This window comes from Vanellus vanellus (genome assembly GCF_965231255.1).
Source record: "Vanellus vanellus genome assembly, chromosome: 9".
In the NCBI taxonomy this organism is placed as follows: domain Eukaryota; kingdom Metazoa; phylum Chordata; class Aves; order Charadriiformes; family Charadriidae; genus Vanellus; species Vanellus vanellus.
The window spans coordinates 9,007,746-9,028,106 of record NC_138914.1 but is presented as its reverse complement, the minus strand read 5'-3'; the positions used below and the strand labels follow the sequence as shown (position 1 = coordinate 9,028,106).

Below are 20,361 nucleotides of genomic sequence, written 5' to 3'. Positions count from 1 at the left end.
AAGACGCTTGCCTAATCCCAACATCTAATTGTCACATGATTAAAAAGGTATGAGATCTCACAAACATGTAAAAGATTGTGTAAAGCAGCATAAGTACTTGATTTAAATGCATAATTAATAGCTTCACTCAGCTTTACGTTGAAATGCGAGATCAACAAGTTTTTGCACCAAAGCAGCTTATTAGTGAAACTGTGCTGATCACTTTTTCACTTTTAGACAGTTGGCTGAAGGGGAAAAAGAAGTTTGAAGCCATCTGTAAATTTGGGGGTTTGTGTCTTTGATGTATTTGAGAAGCTAGTGAGTTAAAAAACTTCAAAGAACCCCAAAACCCAGGCACATCCATTATTTTAACAATTAACTTTTACTTACCAAGAACATATTTGGTATGTAAAAACATATAAAAAGTTGCACATTGATAGTGGTCATAAAGTGTAGAAAATGCTGTGCTTGCTGATCAGAGACCCGGACTTCACCAGAACCCCCCCCGGCCTGTGCCTCGTGCGCGGTCCCTGCGGAGAGCTTCCGTGGATTCAGAAAAGACACCATACAAAGCTTCTGTAGGTTCAACTGTAAATTATGCGTTTATATTATACCCAGTGCACACATAGAAACACCACTGCTTTTGGAGGTTTTGCACTTTTACCGTATTAATTCAATAAAATACTTAGAGTACTGGTTAATTTTAAGCCTGTAAAAAATACAGTTCAGTATTGGACCCAAACATACTACTTTCTTGTTAGTTTTAGCTATCTTAATTATTTCTGCTTTTGAAGGAACATCAATCCAATTCACTTTTTTTTTTCCCAAGTATATGCCAGAATTCAACTGTTTTATTTCAGTTTGGTAGCACTGAGTTGTTTTTTTTTGTCCTAACTGATCATAATGACAGCTAAATGTCAGCTTCATTTATATCTTAGCTCAGAATATAAACAGAAAAGTATACAAAAAGGAAAATGTTTTGTTACACACTATGAATTATTTTTGCTGTGTACCTTTATGCCAAACAGTTTTGATTCTGCATGTGACTTACAGTCCAAAAGCCATACTGAGACATTTTTCTGATTAAATTATTTTCAATATTTTGCATCTAGTGCAGAAAAAACACTGCTATTAAAATAAATGCATACAAAAAAAATATGGAACTTTGTTGAAACGTAATTCCATCAAGGAAAAAACCACAATATTTTTATATAACATTTTGGATATATTTTATGTGAAAACATGATCACCAGTCAAACTAGTGACATCTAAACCAAATACATTATTGTGACTTCTAAAATAAAAAATCAGAACAAAACTAAATTTATTATAGCTCTGCCTTCATTAAACACCATGTGTTGGTGATTTAAACACAACAAAACTCTAGTATTCTTCAAAAGTGTCTACTAAATATAATAAAAAGAATAAGAGAACAATTAACATTTAGTCTGTTACATTAAAAAATTGGATGTACATATTTCTATTGCCTGTTAGCTTTACCTAAGCCTTTTCAACTACTACAAAAAGAAAAAGAAAAAAAGAAAACTCATTGTTCAAAGTCAAAAACATTCAAATCAGTTGATACAACATTACAGTACAGTCAACTAACGTCATTCAAGGTCTCCCTTTCTCAGCGCACGAGTCCTCAGACCGGTGTTACAAACCCAGTTCAATGCAGTTTCAAAACTGTGTGTTAGCCTTGCAAGACACTGTACTCTACCCATGGCTTCAGAAGAAGGGGGTTGTGCTACTTCTGAATCGCGGGGGAACCCCAGCCTCTCATTAATTTGTTCAGCACTGTAGTTAGAACAGCATTAAGTTTAGCACAATAACTAAAAAAAAGGGGGAAAAAAAAAAAGAGGAGTTGGAAGCTAGGTGAAGCTGCCATTTGTGTCAAACAATTGCGATACGCTATACTAAAAAATTCTGAAATATCCACCTGTCCTCACCGCTCTGCCACAAACTAGCAAAGTCAAAAATACAAAAGTCTTCAACTTCTCATTTTTGCAGAATAAAGCAAAAAAGTCTTTGTGCTCCTTACTACCAGAAGCAAAATATCCTCTGAGTTACCACATGTAATAGCTTCTGGATGTGTCGACTTGGGTCGGCTTGGTCTCTGCAGAACCATCCTTGTCTTTTTCACTGTCACCTTCCCAGAGATTAATAAGTGGAGGGTAGAGCTCGTTCAGTGGGATTGAAGAGGTCTTTTGCATATATTTTTTCAATGAGTGGTGGTAGTTTTTTCTCTTAAATCTTTTTGCAATGTAAACAGAAATGGAGGCAAGGCTAATGACGGCAAACATGGATCCCATTACTGCTGCCAGGGCCGTGCTGGTTTCTTGGTCTGAAATATCTAGCGCAAAAGCCGCATTTTTTGTCGTAACGTTAACGCAGGACTTCTGTGTTTGCTGATGGATGTTTGACACGGTTAGACACACTTCGTAGTCTGTAGATGGCTGTAAATGCGTGAGGTTATACTCATGTACGTCAACCGGGACCCTGGCAGTGTACGTAATGTGGGGGTTGTCAATCTTCATAGTGGCCGATGACCATTTTAAATTGGAAGTCATGACGTTGGAATTAACTTTCCAAGAAACTAAGATTGAATGGGATTCGGCTTGCTTAACGTAGATTTTCAGAACCTGGGTACCATCCAAAAGCGTTCCATTCACCCGGATAGTAGCGACCCTTGTGTCAGCCCCTTCTATGTTTTGAGCGACGCAGGTGTATCTCCCGGAGTCCTCAACCTGGATGTTAGAGATTTCCAAGGTGCCTTCGCTACTCAGCTTGTATTTGTCCGAGAGACTTTCGACAGTTACTTTATTGCCGAGAGGAGTGACCCAGTAAATTTCTGGCTCAGGTTCTGCCATGGCCCGACAATCTAAAAACACTGTCATGCCAATCTCCAAGTTTAAGTGGTTTGGAAAGGTCTCATGAGAGATCATTGGAAGACATTGTTCGTTTGAATCCTGTATTAACACTTCCTTCACCTGCTGTCCTCTGTATTCTGGAGGCATAGCGCAAAACATGGATAAGGGTTCCATGAAACGGATGTTGGTTTTGTTTGAGTTGATCCAGTGAATGACACAGTCGCACCTGAGTGGGTTACTGTGGATACTGATCTCACGCAGGTTTGGAAGGGATTCCACCGTCTTTTGGTAGACCGCATTCAAGGCATTGTTGTTCAGCATCAAGCTCTCCAGGGCAGGAACATTGCGAAATGCCAAACGATGGATGTAAGACAGCTTTGGATTGTTGGTGGCTTCAAGCTTTGTAAGTTCAGGCAGGTTGTCCAGCGCATACCTATCAACAGAAACGAGTTCTCCCATATTATTGATTCCAAGCTCTTTCAATCTGAGCATGTTTTTAAAATCACCTTCTTGAATTTTATGAATCGGATTTTTGTTGAGATCCAGGAATTTTAAATTTGGAACTTTCTCAAGTGCAAGCTGAGGAACTTTTACCAATTTGTTGTCATAGAAGGAAAGGCTTTCAAGACCATCCAAGCCTACCAAGGCATTGCCAGGAATGTCTGTGAGATACATACCTGCCAAAACTAGACTCCTTAAATTTGAGAGTGGTTTGAAATTCATATCTAGTATTCCAATCACTGGATTTTCTCCAATCATGAGAATCTCTAAGTTAGGAGTAGAGTCAAACCAACGGCTGTCAATAACCTTTAATTTGTTGGAGTTGAGATGTAATCTCAGAAGATTCTTCAGGCCAGAGAATGCATTTGCAGAAATGCTGCTGATCTGGTTGTGATTTATGTACAGCTCCTGAAGATTGCAAAGGTCTTGCAAGCAGTAGTCAGTCATCTCCGTTATCTGGTTTTCCTCCAGGTGCAAAGTGGTAAGCTGAGTGAGATTTGAGAGCCCCACGTCTTTGATACTTGTGAAGTTATTTTGTGAAAAATCCAGTTCCGTTAAATTAAACAGCTGTTGGAGTTCATCTGTCGTCTTTGCAATGTTGTTGCTTTGTAACAGCAGGACTTGAGTGTCACTGGAAAGATTGCTGGGGATTTTTGTTAATCGAAGGTCATTGCAGTCAACTGTTGTGGCTTCCCTGTACGTTGACTGTGGTGTAAACCATGGCCTGATTTCACATACGCAAAGCTGCGGACATTCGTTGCTCTGTATGGAAGACTCAGTTAATGAATTGGTTAACACTTCTAGCACCAACTGGCAAACAGTTAACACAACTCTAAGCTTCGCCATGCTGGTCAGCCAGTGAGCTCAGCTCCCCAGCCCCTTAAAATAACAACCACTTGAGAGGGTAGTTTGTTATCAGGCAGAAAATGGAAAGCTTAAAGTTTAAGGTGAAAGGCTTGGACATCCAGAAGGTGAAAGATGATTTTCTGAGTTTAGAGAAGACAAGAAATGGTCTGAAGACTCTCAGCTGCTCCTCTGTCTTCCAGAATCTTCTGCAAATCAGTGTCTGAAGAGGTTCCTGAAAACAGATTAGGGTATATGTTATGCTCATCTCATATACAGTTCATATATTATTTAATTTTGTCATCCTTTAAAGAAAAATATCTGAAAACAATCATTATTTTAACACTCATCTCTCTTAGGAAAACCCTGATCTGGTGAAGTTAGGTTATGTCGGGTTTGGAACTCTCTTCTACTTGGGATTTACATGAGAAAACTCTGATAGTTCCCAAGTGAGTGGCTGTAACAACGTATGCAATCATCTGAAAACAAAACTTTCAGATATCTTTCAGTTTTACTCTGCGATATTTGTATGAATGGCTTGAGAAACGCTAAAGGTCAGGGGTACGCAAGGGAGCACGGCGAGGTCTCTAACGAGTGTTGAGAGCGACATCCCAATGGGAGCCGGGATGCCAGAGGTGTCCCCGAGGCCGGGATTGCAGGTGTGTGGACTTAAGGCCCAGGAAGATGTTGGTTTATAAGTTTCAAGCCAAATGCATATGAACTTTGCCAAAATTCATCCGAGTTAATCAAATCGGTTCCAGAAAACAGCTTAGATATAATCCAGCTAAGCACCAAACAATAACGGTAAATTTGATTAAATGAATGTACTGTCCTTATTTTAGCTGTTCGTACTACATCATGCATCATACGTGAATAGTTTACCAAAATTCCAAATTACTGTGTAAATCACACAATTTATATCTTTCTAGCCTGAAGTTATTCATATGAGAGTATGTTTAAATTAACCCAACAGTGGCCAGTGTACCTCAGAATATCTGTCGTGGGTCGTTAAACAGGTATTCAAGGAAGATCTAAGCTCTTAGTAAAATCTTGCTCGTTCTCACTTTATTGTTGCCTGCAGACCTAGCAATTACTGCTGCTGAAAAAAGCCCGGACACCGTTTTGAGGGTTTGTGCATGTGTTTGTGTGTTGGCGTTGGCAGATAAAGCACAGCTTTCCGGGATGGCGTGGGGAGCACTGGAGAGGTTTGTGCCTGTGTGCGAAAAGCTTTGAAGGAAATACAGAGCGGACGCCCGCCAGGCATGCGCCAGACCTGAATAAGGAATTAAAGAGCAGACCTCTTGGAATTGGAGGCGAGACTGTAAATCTCAGGCTGTAATGATTGCCATTGAGACCTCTCAAACAAAAGTTTTGTCTTTTTATGTAATTAAAATAATCAAGTTGTGCTACATCAGAATACATAACCGATAAACTGTAATAGCAGAAAGCAGGAAAGGGCATCTTTTGCAGTTGGAACGTAGTAAAGCCTCAACCCAGTCAAAGGCCACAAAAGATATTACTATAATAATAAAACTAAATACAGCTTTAAAAAATAGTTTTAAAATAGTCATCTAGCTAGTGGTGACAGAAATGCCATTTATATACCGCTTTTACTTCAAAATCTGATCTGCATTATTTAATAATGAAATTACAGTATTTTCAGATGATGATGTAGCGCTATAAGTGGAACACACCAAAGAGCATTTTTATTGCGGCATGTTGTTGTTTGTTCCATGGTTGTGTTTCGGAGGAAGGGAAGCAGGAACGTTAGCCAGAAACCATTTGACCCTGTTGAGTTAGATTTTCTCTCTGGTGGCTGAGACTTGAATGAGAGCTGAGAAGACCGTGCTGGAGGGGGAAAACCAGATGTAGAACAAACATTCCTTCTCCAATAGCTTTCAACTGATGGAAGAATTGAATAAGACATTAACTGCATTAAGAAAAATAAGTCTGTAATAGTAAGGACTGTATTACACGGGGTGTTGAGGAGTCTGGCGTGAACCGAGATACGCTGACTTTCCTGCCTGCCTCGCAGTAACAATCCATCTGTAGCTGACGCAAACTGGGCAGTTCTAGGAATATTGATGACATCCAGAGTTTAATTGATTTAATTCCAGATCTTTCAGATTATAGTGTTTGCCAGTTAATAATGCAGGCAGTGTTTTCACCCGGTAACAGTGTTGGACAGGTACTGGAGGTGCCCGGAGCTGCCGTTCCACACGGGCTGTCCCCTTGGCAGGGACATGTCCTTGCTCCAGCTTGGCAGCCCGGGCTCCATGGGGCACGGAAAGGGGACATGACCGGGGACAGCAGCCTGCACCAAGCCAGGTGCCCCTACAAGAGACAATATTGCTCCAAACATTCATGCCTTTGGAGTCTCTCCTTTAACATTTTTTCTAAGTAGATGAAGAGGAAGAACTCCATATCTCATACAGCTGTGGGCCCTAATGATGTTTTAGTACTGATTGAGCTCTGATGTAGCTATACGAATTTAAAAATGAAACTGCCCGAGAAAAGACTTCAAAGCTTCTTTTAAAATATGTTGTAGCGCATCTAGATTTTGAAAAAAATTTGAATTCAATCCTTCCTTTGTGGAATATTTATATCCTCTTACTTGCACATTATATTTATTGTTCATCCTCAGTAAGAAGGCATTTCTGGTTTTATGGAATAGAGGTCTGGGTTTACAATCACTGTAGACATATGATTTTACAAGTTACAAGTGACACTTTCTCTTCTCTAGCTATTTTCTACTGCAAATGGTTTAATTTTCTTTAACTGGAAAATGTTCTTTAGAAATGACCTGCACATTACTGTCTCCAGTCTCCCCCAGCCCAGGGCAGCTTCAGTGAGGCTATAAATGAAAATCCAGTGTAATCAAAAAGTAAATTCTGATGGGCTCCACCTGCCCCAGCCGGTTCCAGGGCTGTGCTTACAGGAATGGCAGCCCAGAGGCCACGGCATGAGGGAAAAGCCAAGTCACGCACTTGTGCTTCAGCTGCTACTTGTGCTATAAAGCCCATCCATCGCTCTGATAAAACGAAGAGGCGGCCGTTACCAGTGAAAAAGCACACTGCGGGTTTTTGGATAACTAAATAGCAATGGCTGCTTTTGTTCTGCTGTTGATATCTATATATGATATGCTTGACCATCCCGGTGCTCATGTTTGTAAGAAGTGGCTCTCAGCGCAGTCACTGACAGGCATCCCTTTGCCCCTGGATGTCTCAGCTTTCCAGTCTTCGTTGTGGTGGCAGGACTGGTCCCAGACACCTCTGTGACATTTAGTGTCCAAAGGAATAAAATAACATGATGTTTTTCACTGGAAGACTACTTTTCTCAAATGTTAGATTCTTCTCAGGTTCTGAAGCCCTATCTAGAATTATAATCACATCTAGAGTTATATTCACATCCAAATAAAAACTAGAGGAGATATGTATGTAGGAAATCTTTGTTTTTTTGGTGGATGAGCTGGAGGACAACCAGGTTTTGAAACCAAAATCTGTGACAGTATGCGATCCCAAATAGCCACTGATGAATAATCACCAAGCCCATGTGGATAAATGGGGGATAGCTCCTGGGGCAATTCCCAGCTCTCGCTGGAATCAGTGGGACTGAATTGAGAAGAATTACAGTGTTAGTGTGTGCCCCGTTCCTGCTAGACATCTCAGCGTTTCGCCCAAAAGAGAGCTCCCTTTTGTATTAATGTGTTCTTTTTTTCATCTCAAACCCCTGCAGTATGGCCCTGGCAGCTGAGTGCCGTCCAAGCCAAAGACATGTCAGGGCATCGGTTCAAAAGATTCCGGCTTTTGAAGGCCGGGAACGTTTCCTGAAGAAACACCGGTTCTGGGACAGGGGCAGAGCAGTGGCTCTGGGCATTCTGGATTAAGGGAGAATATCCATCCTCAAAACCTCCCTTAGGACAGAGTCATATCACAAAATCTTTTTTTTTTTTCTTTCCCCTGAAAATGGTATTTAAAATGGGTTGTGTGACTGATGGCCCTTGTTTTAATTCTGTGTTAAAAATTTCTTCTAAAAATACTGGGTGGGGAAACTTTTCCTAAACAGTGAGGGAGTATTAGACCTTTCTTCCGGGAGATACTGAGCTTGTAAACGACAGCTTTTAGCATTCTTTGCCTTCCCCCTCATTTCTTAAAGTTGTATTTTCTAGTGTACTAAACCATTACAACAGTCAACAGCTGTTAATGTGATATCAACAGAAATAATGATTAATTTTATGAGAGAGATGTGGAGGGAATTATTTTACTAAGGGCTAAATCAGTGCATTTTCCATAGCACCTCTCAGTACCCATGGCATGAAGAAACCACATTTTGTCAGCAAGGAAACCCACGGCAGCTCTCTGGGCTTCTTCGTGTTTCTTGTTCGTGTTTCTTGCAGGAAATGCGAGTGTCACTCCTGTGTCTTGTCTTGAAAATTCAGTGTGGAGGACTCGTTAGGGGCTTCCCTTTCTGGCTAGGTTGAAAAACTTGATTAATATTGAGTATTTGTTTGGCCCAAGAAATCGTAATGGGGGAGGGTATTTGGTTATGGAGCAGAAGATCCTTCATTTTGGCTTTCCTGCGGGGTGGAGAGGTGTGTGCTGGCAGCCATAGCCTCGCTGGTGCTGCTAGAGGTTGTCTGGTTGTTTAGGTGATCCGAAGAAAAAGTACGCTTAAGTCCATAATGCAATGAAGAGGAGAATATGAAGGGACAATTGTGAAATAAACTGCTCATAAAAAGTGTTTATAGTTAACTTGCTAACGAGAAAAAGTAGATTTTAAAATTTTTTTTCTCGGCAATAGAAAAAATGTTGTCACTTCTGTGACAACTGTATTAATGGTCATTATTAAAAATTGCTGAAAAAAGAAACAATATGGTTTTCACATGGATATTTGGGTGTCTGTTTTGAACCAGTGAGACTACCACGGAAAATCTCTCTCCACAGTTAAGTGCTTCATTCTTGCAAAATTTCTCTTATGTTGCAAGGAGAATCAGCCTAGCTTTTGGTTGGCAGCCATATCCCCTACGTGTGCCTAGGTAAAAGTCTGAGGGATCAGATACATGAAGAAGATTACCTCGGGCTAAGACAAGCAATTTATTTTGCACTTGCTGTGAGCCAGAAGCACATACTGATCCACAGTACCTTCCGTCTCTCCACAGAAACATTTTCATATGTTGAGCCTAAGTAACGGAGCCAGTCTTTCGGAAAATTGTCTCTTGTGCTAATGTTCTGCTAATGACTCGTGCAGCTTTCTTGTTTCCCCATCATCATCGTTTGTGAAACTACTGCCATATAAACACCCTCCTTCATCACTCAGTTTGGGAAGACTTGTCCTGGGCTGCTGCCTCCTGCGTTCAGGTGGGTGATGAGGAAAATGCCCGTTCGGCAGCGCGCACCCAATGCCCAGGGGTCCAGAGCGTACTGCAGTGACTGAGGATTAGTGAGAAGGCATCAGAACTGGTGAGACTTCAGCTAGAACACAGTGAGCAAGAGAAGCGAATCCAGACTGGGATGAATACAGAGTGTTACTCCGTAGTCAGGGAAAGGAAGAGCCCGTTCAGATGGGGGTCACGGAAAAAGGTTGGCTTGGTTGGTCTGGCAAAGACCTAGCCTGAAGAACTATTATGCTAGAAGCAACGCTGGAGGTGAACTGGGCCATAACAAGCTCAGGTTGAGTTCATTACAGTCGCATTAAGGCAGTTTGACCAGTTCAAGGGAAGGAGGTGTATGTCGAGGTGACAAGGGACATGCCTCGCTTTGAGCTTCAGCAGAGCCTTCACAGTGCGATAGTCACCCATTCTCTGTAGAGACAAATGGAGCTGGTGGTGCCATACTGCGAGTGAACAATAACTTTTGGTGGTGCTTTAGGGGAGAGAGGGGCATCACAGTACTGCCACATGAATGCGTACGCGCACCCACTAAATCACAAGAGTAAGCACACCACCAAACCTGGCCTAAAATCTCGTGTTACTGAAATCAGGGCTCACTCCAGTCAAGAGTGTCAGTGACCTTGTACATCCTAGAGAAGGAGGCTGGACTTGGACTTCGAGTTTAATAACTGGGATATTTACAGCTGACCTACGGAATGAATGGGCTCCTCTCCCAGGAATCAAATTTACAAATGCAATCCTGTCTATTTAGAAAAATATTGAGGAATCATGCCTGATAGTGAATTTTTTATACGGAGGTTTTTAAAGTCTCCGATGTCATCAGGAAAGAAGCTATTTCCAAGCCTCAACTGTGTAAAATACAGAGAGTCAAGCTGAAAATGATGTGCGTCAGCTGAAAGAGCTTACCAAAACCTGAAAATGGGAGCTTGTTATTAAAAGTAAAGACAAAACCAAGGGCCCATAGGATGTGTAATAATGGCATGAAAGCTTCAAAACTCATCCTCAGGGATTTATAATATTTCAGGTTTGTTTTTTTTTTTTCCCTGCAAATAATGCCTACTTTTTCTTCTTGTCTGTACACATATTCCATCAAAATAAAGTCAGTGTTTAATTTTAGGGAAGGCTCTGGCGAGAAGGCCATTTGCTGTATTTCAGGACAACCTTAGCATGCTTTATCTGTGTTCTTTTGAAAAATACTAGTCTTATCTCCACGGAAGAAATGCAAAGAGCATCCTATTCATAATGCCTGCACTGCAGAAACAGCATATTACATCTTTAAAATTTGTAATTTACTGAGGTTTATTCATAAGGCTTGCATCTGATACAATGTTTTTCATTAAAATCTTGAAGTAAATTTTCAGGAGAGAGAAAAATTCTTTTCATTCATACACCGATCTCAAGTACAAGGCGCTGGATACCATGCAGAGTACAGCTACTGGGTATTGATGGCCCATCAAATCAACCACGGAATCGCAACCCAGCTTCGCTCATCTGTTTGAAAATCTCTTGCAAATTACCATTAACAAGTCATATTAGAAACATCAGGAATAATAAGTGCTTTTCAAACAGTGGGTTGTCAAATTATATAGTCTGTTTGTTTTTTCTTTCCTAGAGAAAAACCTCATAAAACCATTTAAGAGCCTTGAAAACTTGAAAGGCAAGATATGTTTGTACAATAGTAATATTCTTACCTTAGAAACCCAACTTATTATCTACTTTCTTCCTATGTTTATTTTCATAAAATAAATTAATCTTGGGACAATAGAGACCATTCTTTTATTGCCCGTGACTCTAGTTGCCACATCATGCTACACGGGATCTGCCCCTGTTCAATGTGAAGACAGCAGTAAAGCTTTTATTTCATTTGATGGAGAAGAATCATCTCTGTGATTATCATCCTCATTCCATGTAATTACCAGATAAAATTATTTGACTAGATCAGCTTTCCTGACAGCCAACCAAATGACTTCCACTGTCAGGTTAACAGCCAGTTTCACGAGACCTTCCCTTCTGCGCTGAAACGCAGGACAACTACCTGCAGTCCATGGAGGACAAACCGCTGGCAAAATCCTTTCATTTCCACCTGTACATGCTGTAATGCTTTCATCACCTTCTCTATATTTTAAATGCAAGGGAGAATTTAAACCTAATTGGTTTTAGCATGTAGTGTCTAAAATTTATGGAGCATAACTAATTTTTGGAAGACCTGTTCCAGCTACTTTTTGCATTGGATGTATCTGCGGGCTGAAGAATGAAAGAGGACCAAGACTGGAGAAATACTGCTTTGTCTTCTAATCATATTTAAAGAATAGAAATGGAATTCAGTCTTGGCATACTTGGGATCTCAGAACCACATGGAAGGATCTGAACATCTTGTTACCTGTGGAGGCACCTATCTCATGAGGATTTCATACTAAAACAACTCAGATAATCTCCACTTCTTACTATCTATCAAAATCAGTACAGTTCAAATAAAAATAATAAAAAAATAATAAATAGCTCTAAAAGAGGAACAAGGGTCTTAAGAGACTGGGTTGGATTTTGGAATAGAATTTCCTTCTTGGTTTTTGACTGCTTTGAGAGCCAAGGCTGCTTGGCTAGTGGCACTGAAGTGTTAATAATGATGAAGCAAGGAGCACATGAGAAATATTTTTAACCACGAGAAATATGGATGCCAGAACTCCACAGGGTTTTCACGAAGCAACAGAAAATCCTCTTCCTCTCTTTTTGCTGACTGGCTTTCTGGCAGCGTGATTATTTTGCTTCCTACACAGTTCTAGATCAAACTCCAGTTTTATGAGTCATTCAGGATCCCCCACAGTTGGGAAAGACCCCGGCATGTCAGTAGTTGTTACTACCATAAAGGATGCCAAAAAAACCTATGCTGGAAATGGTAGCCAATAAATAAAAAACTGCAGCGAGTCAGAATCTCAGTATGTGTTTATAAAATCAACATAATAGCGCTGGCTGTAGGAAGTGCATAAGACTTGTTATTAAAAAATTATATGTATGCATGTGTGCATATGTATATGTAATAAGCAAGCCACCTAGAGCTTCAATTGTTTATCTTCAAGCAAGAAAAAAAAGAGACTTCTTTTTCTGGTCCTTGTTATACTCTACTTTGATAATTCTATTTCCTGTGGCTGTACTGTGTGTTTAGTTTTCAATTATTAGTGATTAAGTATTGAACTGTATTTTACTGTCAGCCTACATCTATATCTACGTAGTTTATACATGTAGTGCGCATACAGACTTCAGCCCTTAGAATAAAACAGACTTTTATTGATTTTTTTGTAGGAGTTATATGCTTGCAAGATCAAATTCTCCATTTCTGAGCTATATTTACCTATAAATGTTAATAAAACCATATATTAATTGACCAATATGGAGACACCTTACTGTTCACTCAAGACTGTGAACATACCAATAACAGAATAAATGAATTTATCACGGGAGGTGCTGAGATCTACTATAAAGGCTGTTAGCACCGAGACAAAGATTTGGAAGTCAACCAAGTCAAGATGGGATAGAAGTAATTCCATTAAGTGGTCAGAGATTTGGTTTTGGTACTACTCTGAACTAAGGCTTTGCTCTGATCTAAGAAAAAAGTTATTTTCTCTCCAGTTAGGTAGCTGTATTACATCACCCTTCCCCACACCTTTTCACAAGTCTTTCCACACTTTTGAATGGACTGCTGTGTGAAGATGTGAAGTTTTTTTCATTTTTCTGAAGATGACCTTCTTCCGTTCACCACTGATAACCCAATGTACCATTACACTGTACTGAGAAAATACATGGGTTTTGGCATATATGTTTTCCATCATTATTCCATTCCAAAATTGTTTGAGTAGTATTGCTTAGAGCAGGTCATCTACTGTGTCATCAGGAAAGGAAGGCTCATTCAACTGAGAATGGTGAAAATGTTAACAGCCTATATTTAGCTAGTTCTCTTTATCTGAAGTATCACCTACGTTTTGAGACTGACTTTGTTTCATGCAGAAAACAGATCACAGTTTTGCTTTGAGAAGTTCGTGAGATGGGGATGGAGAGAGAGAGGAGAAAAGTGTATTTAATGTATTTGTGTGTTTAAGAATAGACCCATAAAGTGTTCCTTTAAGCCTTAGTTCTCAGTCTTGTCATGGCATAGTCAGCAGTTTTTCCACAGATGGGTTTATTTCATAAGTGCTTGCAAAATACAGAGGTACTAAAATTGCTGCCTATTGCAGAAAAGATAGAAGTCATTTCTTTCAAAATTTTAAGTTATTGATGCTTTATAGATAAAGTCTTTACCTAATTAAGGTGATTCATTCAGGCACAGTAATGTTTAATATGTATATACAAGACTTGTTTCACTTAAAGGGGGCAGAAAGATAAAGGAAAACATATTTGCCAATGAATTTATAAAGAACACTTATCGGGTTTTACTTGGTGCCTTATACTATGATGAAACCATTTTAAAGACCTGTTTTCCAGCAGCTATTTAAAAATTTTTCTTTTTGCAACTGGTTCACTTAACTGCTTGTTCATCTATGGGTAAAATAAGTTATTTTTGCAATGCATTTACAAGTCACTGCAATGCCTATTATGAGTGGTGGATCTGCGTAACTATCAATATTTACTCTCTTTCTGTTAGAGTGATAGATCATTTGTAATTTAAAAATTTAGCAAGGCCAATCAGTAGCTCATCTGCATCTTAGTAATTATATGCAGCACATTAGCAAGGTATGCATTTACTAGGTATTTTTGGACTTGATTAATCAAATAAATCATATGATGCATGAAATAACAGAAATTGTAGGATTAGTTATATCAATGATAAACACTTTCAAATTACAAAAAGACAACCCCAGCTTTGATTGATATTTTACAAAAAAATAAAATGCTATTCTACCAAATTTTGGATAAGCTCGATAATTCTCTCCGAATAACTTCTACGTGTTTCTTAGAAGTTCCTTAGTCTGATTCTTCACCGTGTTGCTGACCAACCCCTGAAAATTATGGAAAACCTGGGCTCAGTCCAGGTGGCCCAAGTCTTTCGGGCCACGGGCACGCAGGGGAGCTGTGACTGCCCCGGGAGCTGAGCTGGCATCGCGGCGCGTGTCCGGGAAGCGGAGGTACCCTGTGCAGTGCTCGTCATGCTGGTGCTGCAGTTGGGGGTTAGCAAGGAGTTTCGTGTGAAATCCAATTTTTACATAAAGACAAACTCTAAAGATTGCATTTTGCTTGATGACTCAAGCTATGTTGACTGTACAAGAGTACTTATAAATCAAATAACAGTAGGCATTGAGGAGTATACGATATATAGAACCACAGAATGGCTTGAGTTGGAAGGGACATTTAAAGGCCATCTAGTCCAACCCCCTGCCATGGGCAGGGACATCTTCAACTAGATCAGGTTGCTCAGAGCCCCGTCCAACCTGGCCTGGAATGTTTCCAGGGATGAGGCATCCGCCACCTCTCTGGGCAGCCTGGGCCAGTGTCTCCCCACCCTCAATGTACAACATTTCTTCCTTGTATCTAGTCTAAATCTTCCATCTTTCAGTTTAAAGCCATGACCCCTTGTCCTATCGCCATCTTTCCTGTAGGCCCCCTTTAGGGACTGGAAGGCCACAACAAGGTCTCCCCAGAGCCTTCTCTTCTGAACCCTAGACTCCAGTACAGAGGAGAAACCCAGGAAACATTTCCCATGAACTGAAACAGCCTCTAGTCTGCTCCAAACTATTAATGTTATCTTTAAAACCTGACTGTGATAAAATAAGGACTAGTGAGCTCTGGTGAAACACTCCAGTGAACAACAGCTACAGAGATGAAGATCTGGGTTAAGTGCATCGTCAGTGGGGGAGTTTCTGCAGGTTTGAAAGGTATTTATTGAACACAGGGGAATTCGGTTTTGGTCTCAGCCTTAACCTTATAACGACTTTGAGATTGAATATGTATATATGGAACCAGAACTTAGTATTTCTGGAAGATAATATTTGATACACGCACAAAGGAGTGTCATGTGGACGTACCAGACACATCCTTACAAACGCCTCCTCTGTCCTACTGTCAGCTATGCCATTCTTCAGTCCTGCGCTTGACTCTCAGCCCTCCTGCTTGTCTACAAAAGCGACCCTTTCGAGATGAAGCAAGTGACTCCCAGCTGACGATGCTGGTCTTAGAAGTAGGACGGTGCCCAGCCAGGCCTGGGGGCCCGTTGGGACATCCCCGCTGGTGGTCCCCAGGGCAGTGTGGCTGTATTGCCCAGCTGGGAGAGCACAGCGATGGCTCCCACCCACTGTGGTGGAGAAACAAGCAGATCCTGCTGTAGTCTTGCTCCGGAGCATCATGGCATGAAGAACACCACCCACCCTGCCACCTGCCTGGGGCTTTGCTCCCCTCCAAGGCCAGAAGAGCCCTCTCCACATGAGCCACCCATGCATTTCCCGCCCCACCTCCTCCTTGCGGGACGTGGCTCAGTGCAGGCGAGAGGCTGCACCTCCCGGAGCCAAAGGTGGAGCAGCTGCAAGGACCCCGCAGAGGGGTTACGGCGCTGCTGCCATAACCAGCGAGAGGCAAACCCCGCCGAATACCTGGAGGGGGGCTTGGCTTCGAGAAGCGGTTGCGACTCCTGCTCTAATCAAAGCTGACAGATGCATAAATTGCTGGATTCACCAGAGTTTGTTGTATTAAATACCTGGAAATGAGATGCTGACAGTCCCCAAAATTTCTAAATAAACCCTGTAAGTAATCTTTGCTTCTAGTGTTAAACGGACCGCTGCGGTTTGTGAAGTGGCCGGGGAAAATACTGTCCTGTGTGACCGCGGAGGGCTAAAGGGCAGCACCTCTGGAGAGAGAATTATGCAGCAAGACCACTGTACCCAATAAAATAAGGGAAAGAGCTGTTTCTCTACGGCACTTTTATAACTTCTGTGCATTCTCAATACAGCATCCTGTTAAATATTTCATGCCCGTTACTTGCAATTGCTTTGCCCTGTCTTTCTCCAAGTTAAAAGGAAAAGCAAAAAAGCAATAGGTATTTACGGTATTTGCTCCATCTCAAATACTTGACCTTTAGAAACTGTACTCCAGGTAAAAAACAGGTCCCGTTCTTTGATAGTTCAGCCAGCTGGAAAGTCCAGAAAACGCTGGCTTATATCACCAGATTAAGATCTTAGGAATTAGAAGGTGAAGTTATAAAAACATTTTGCAGTAGAATTTGAGAGCAGAGACTAATTCTCTTCCCACTGATGCCAACGACTTCTGCCATCTTCACCAGGAGGAGAATTAGGCCAATACAAAATAGGCCAATCTAGTATTTTCCTTCAGAGCCATACGTAGAAAAAGGAAAGATGACGTCTAAATAGCAGAACAAAATTTGAATAAAGTTGCAGGTTTTTAAGCAGCAATGAGTAAGAGAATGTGGTTTAGAAGATCTTTAATGTGGGTACCTCTTAAACCTGGATGGGGTCATGTTCTGTGCCTGACCTTATGAAGTCCATTAGTGGAAGACTTAATTACTCAGCTACAGGAAAAGAATGAGACTGGAAAAATCACTGGACTAACTCAAGCGCATCCTCAGTAGACTGTTTTTTATCAAAGTAGTCTTTTGATTTCTCTTTGCAGAATTTAAGCACTCCGAGTCTTAGAGAAACACCATTATTTACTGGTTTTATGACATACCAACAAGATCAGTTTCTGAGCCAACTCCATGATTTCTTTGCTGTTGTCAGTCCTTCCTGTAGTGGGCACATGTTAATTACAGAGGCCAGACTGACAATAGGAATATTTTTCAGTGTGCTTTCGGGATTTCTGCGGATGCTCGTGACGGAGCAGGCGGGTGGGGGCCAGCACCGGCTCCTCCTGCCTCTCTGCCCCCCAGGAGTCCCCCGGGCACTGCCAACCCACGAAACACAGCCAGGGGAAAACCCTTTCAGCTCAAAAGTTCTGTTTCAGGTAGACCTCACTGGGTTGCAAGTTATTTTTAAGAAAGGTGTGTTTTGTATTTGCCATAGCATTTAAGGCCTGATCCTGCTAATTAGTTCACTGCTCTTGACTGGAGCCCGGAATTTACAATTCCCGGGAGCATCACGCATCTCCCAGTTCCCAGGATGGTATTTCCAAGAAGACACAGGAGTCAGCTGTCGTGAGGCTGAAGTGCCGGTTCCCTGTCAATTAGCTTTATATAAACAGATAGGAGGAGAAAAGGATTTATGTGCTTCCAAAAACTTTACATAGATTTTCTTCAGTTCTGTGTCTACAAAATGTCTGCCAGGAAAAAATCTGGAGCTTGGCAGGATGAAGCCTCACACGTGTATTGTTCGTGTAACTATGGTAACCTACAAATGCCACCAGTGTTTCCATTTCATACACAAATGAGGGGACAGCTGTGGAGACCACATGTCTGCCAATGGAATAATATATGTGAACTAGGATGGCTTGGTCAGAAAATTACAACTCATTTATATTAATCAGGGCTTCAAAGAACAGTCACCTCCGTAGTTACAAAGCCGCAGTAAAAGAAAGTGATTTTTATTTCTGAAAATGTTTGGCCCTTCAGTAGACATTTTCATCATCTTGCTACTTTGCTGCTTGGAAAAAAAAAAAGTAAAAGAAATGCTTTTAACAACCTGCTCTTCTGTAAACGTCACTTAACTTTTTTTTCTTTGGTTTTGTCTTTTTCTGATGCCTGATCCTAGTCTCAGCCTGACACAAAGCCCGACCTGGGACCAGGCACGCTCCAAGGCGTTCACCTGAGGAAGCAGCAGTTCCAAAAGAGGCAGAAATAACGTGGCACAGACCTCTAACCCATCTACCTAAGTGAAAACACCTTTTTTTTTTTTTCCCCACTCATTGATATCATTAACAGAAATAAAAGCTTCAAAACAATCCAAACAAGAAATTAAAAAACAACCCCAAAATTATTGCTTAAATAAACTCGGAGTTTCTGTTATCCCTAACAACAACAAAAAACATCCATTGACTCAATAACGCAAATAAATTACCTTTTCAGTAAATATTAAACTAAGCAAGCTGCAGTACCAGTAATACTTGACCAGGGCCATGATTCATCCAAGGTGCTTTAAGTGTCCCTACAAATAAAATAACTGAGAGCTGGTAGCTGCCGCCTGCCTTGGCAGCAGCCGCCTGCCGACAGACGGATGCAGCAGGAATACCGCACGCCGATTAGCAAAAGTTTTCCCTGGCTTCTGCAGTGCCACGATACTGTATCGAAGTAAAACAAAAGGCTGCAGCATCCCCTCCGCATGGGCTGCCGCCTCCTCCGCCGCCGCGCTCCGCAGCCCAGCGGCAATTAGTATTTCTTCAAATACGGAGGGGTACTTAGTGTTTATTTATGATACGATGATGAAAGCTTCAACTAATGCTTATTTAAATGATCGCATTTACTCCGTGAATTGAAATCGAACACACATATGACTGGTTTTAAACCAGGGCTTCCCAGCCTCCACGCGGCGTCTGTGCCTACGCAGTTCTCCGAGCCCTGATAAATCAGACTGAACAGAAGTTTCTTTTGCAGCGTAAGTTTGGATGCGGTCAGCATGAATTTATTCAAGTTAGTTAAAAAAGGTCTTTCACAGTTAACATAGAAAAGTTTTTATCCTTTCATAATTATACAACTCGATACAAAGACGTATTTCCTTTAATAATCAGTGGTATTATTCGTGTCTGTTCTTGGTGAATGGAAGATATTTTATAGCCATCACAGTAACTGGTCTATTAAAGTCCAAAATACCTACTAGGATATATAATTTTATAGGGACTACATAAAATTTTATTCAGGTAACTTTTTAACTGTCAAGGCAAAAATTAAACTTCAGCTCTTGCAGAGCGCAGGTTTTGCCCTTCAGGGCCGTGGTCTGACACGCTGCCACAGCGCGGGGGGGCAGGGAGGGTGGCCGGGCACAACCAAGGGGGTACACGAGGCGGAGGAGCCCACAGTCTGATCGGACATCACAAATCCGGTACTCTTAACTGCTGTGTTGCCTGGGAAGCTTTGTGCATTGGTTTTTCTCTCTCTCTCTCTCGGTGTGTCTGTCTTTTGAATTAATTTAAATTGCAACTGGCGCGACTTTAGGGAGTACTTTGGCAGGACCCTATGGGCAGCAGTCGGGAGCGATGCCGTACGCGACTTTGGTCATTTGCAGCATCTGCGAGATCACCTCCGTGTACATCTAAATTACTCTCCATAAAAGGTTTATAGTCTTGTTCGGAAATACCAAGTTCGTTTTATAGGGACCCTTTAAGTCTGTGAGGAAAGGACTTAAAGGTTCACAAACTGTTTTTATTGAAGAGATTCATTACTTGGGAACTATCGCGCGGCTCCGGGTCAAAACCACGAGCGTCCTGCGCGTGATCTCCCGCCTTCAGACACCGTTATTGTCTACTTATGAGTTTGATTCTGTTACTTTTCCTTCCATCGCCTGGTGGGAAAAACGCACCGAACCAGCACTAAAGAACTCGGGGAGTGATGTGAAATAGCCGCCCGACATCTGCTGCCTCCCCCCCCGGTAACACCGACCCCGCCGGCACAATGCGTTCCCCCCCCGAACCCCCCCTCTCCCAAAGGGGCTTCTCGAGGCGGGGGCGAGTCCCCGGTCCCTCCGGGAGCCCTCAACGAGGGGGTTGAGGAGCAGCGGGGCCGCCCGGCCCGCCGCGCTTCGTCCCGCTCCGCGCATCTTTGAGGCGACCGACTTCCAAAAAAAAAAAAAAATTTTTAAAATAAAATAATAATGAAAAAACCCCAAAGGCCCCGGCTCCCGCTGCAGCAGAAGCGGCCGC

The 20,361-nt window shown here is 41.7% G+C and overlaps 1 protein-coding gene across 1 annotated transcript; it reads right to left on the bottom strand.

Moving 5' to 3' along the window:
* Positions 1-1,989: 1,989 nt before the first annotated feature.
* Positions 1,990-4,196, bottom strand: LRRN1 (leucine rich repeat neuronal 1; the record flags this gene model as incomplete). The annotated part of the gene is made up of 1 exon (XM_082487620.1): positions 1,990-4,196. The coding sequence occupies one exon, from the start codon at positions 4,194-4,196 to the stop codon at positions 2,046-2,048; it is 2,151 nt and encodes a 716-aa protein (XP_082343746.1). The 3' UTR covers positions 1,990-2,045.
* Positions 4,197-20,361: the final 16,165 nt, after the last annotated feature.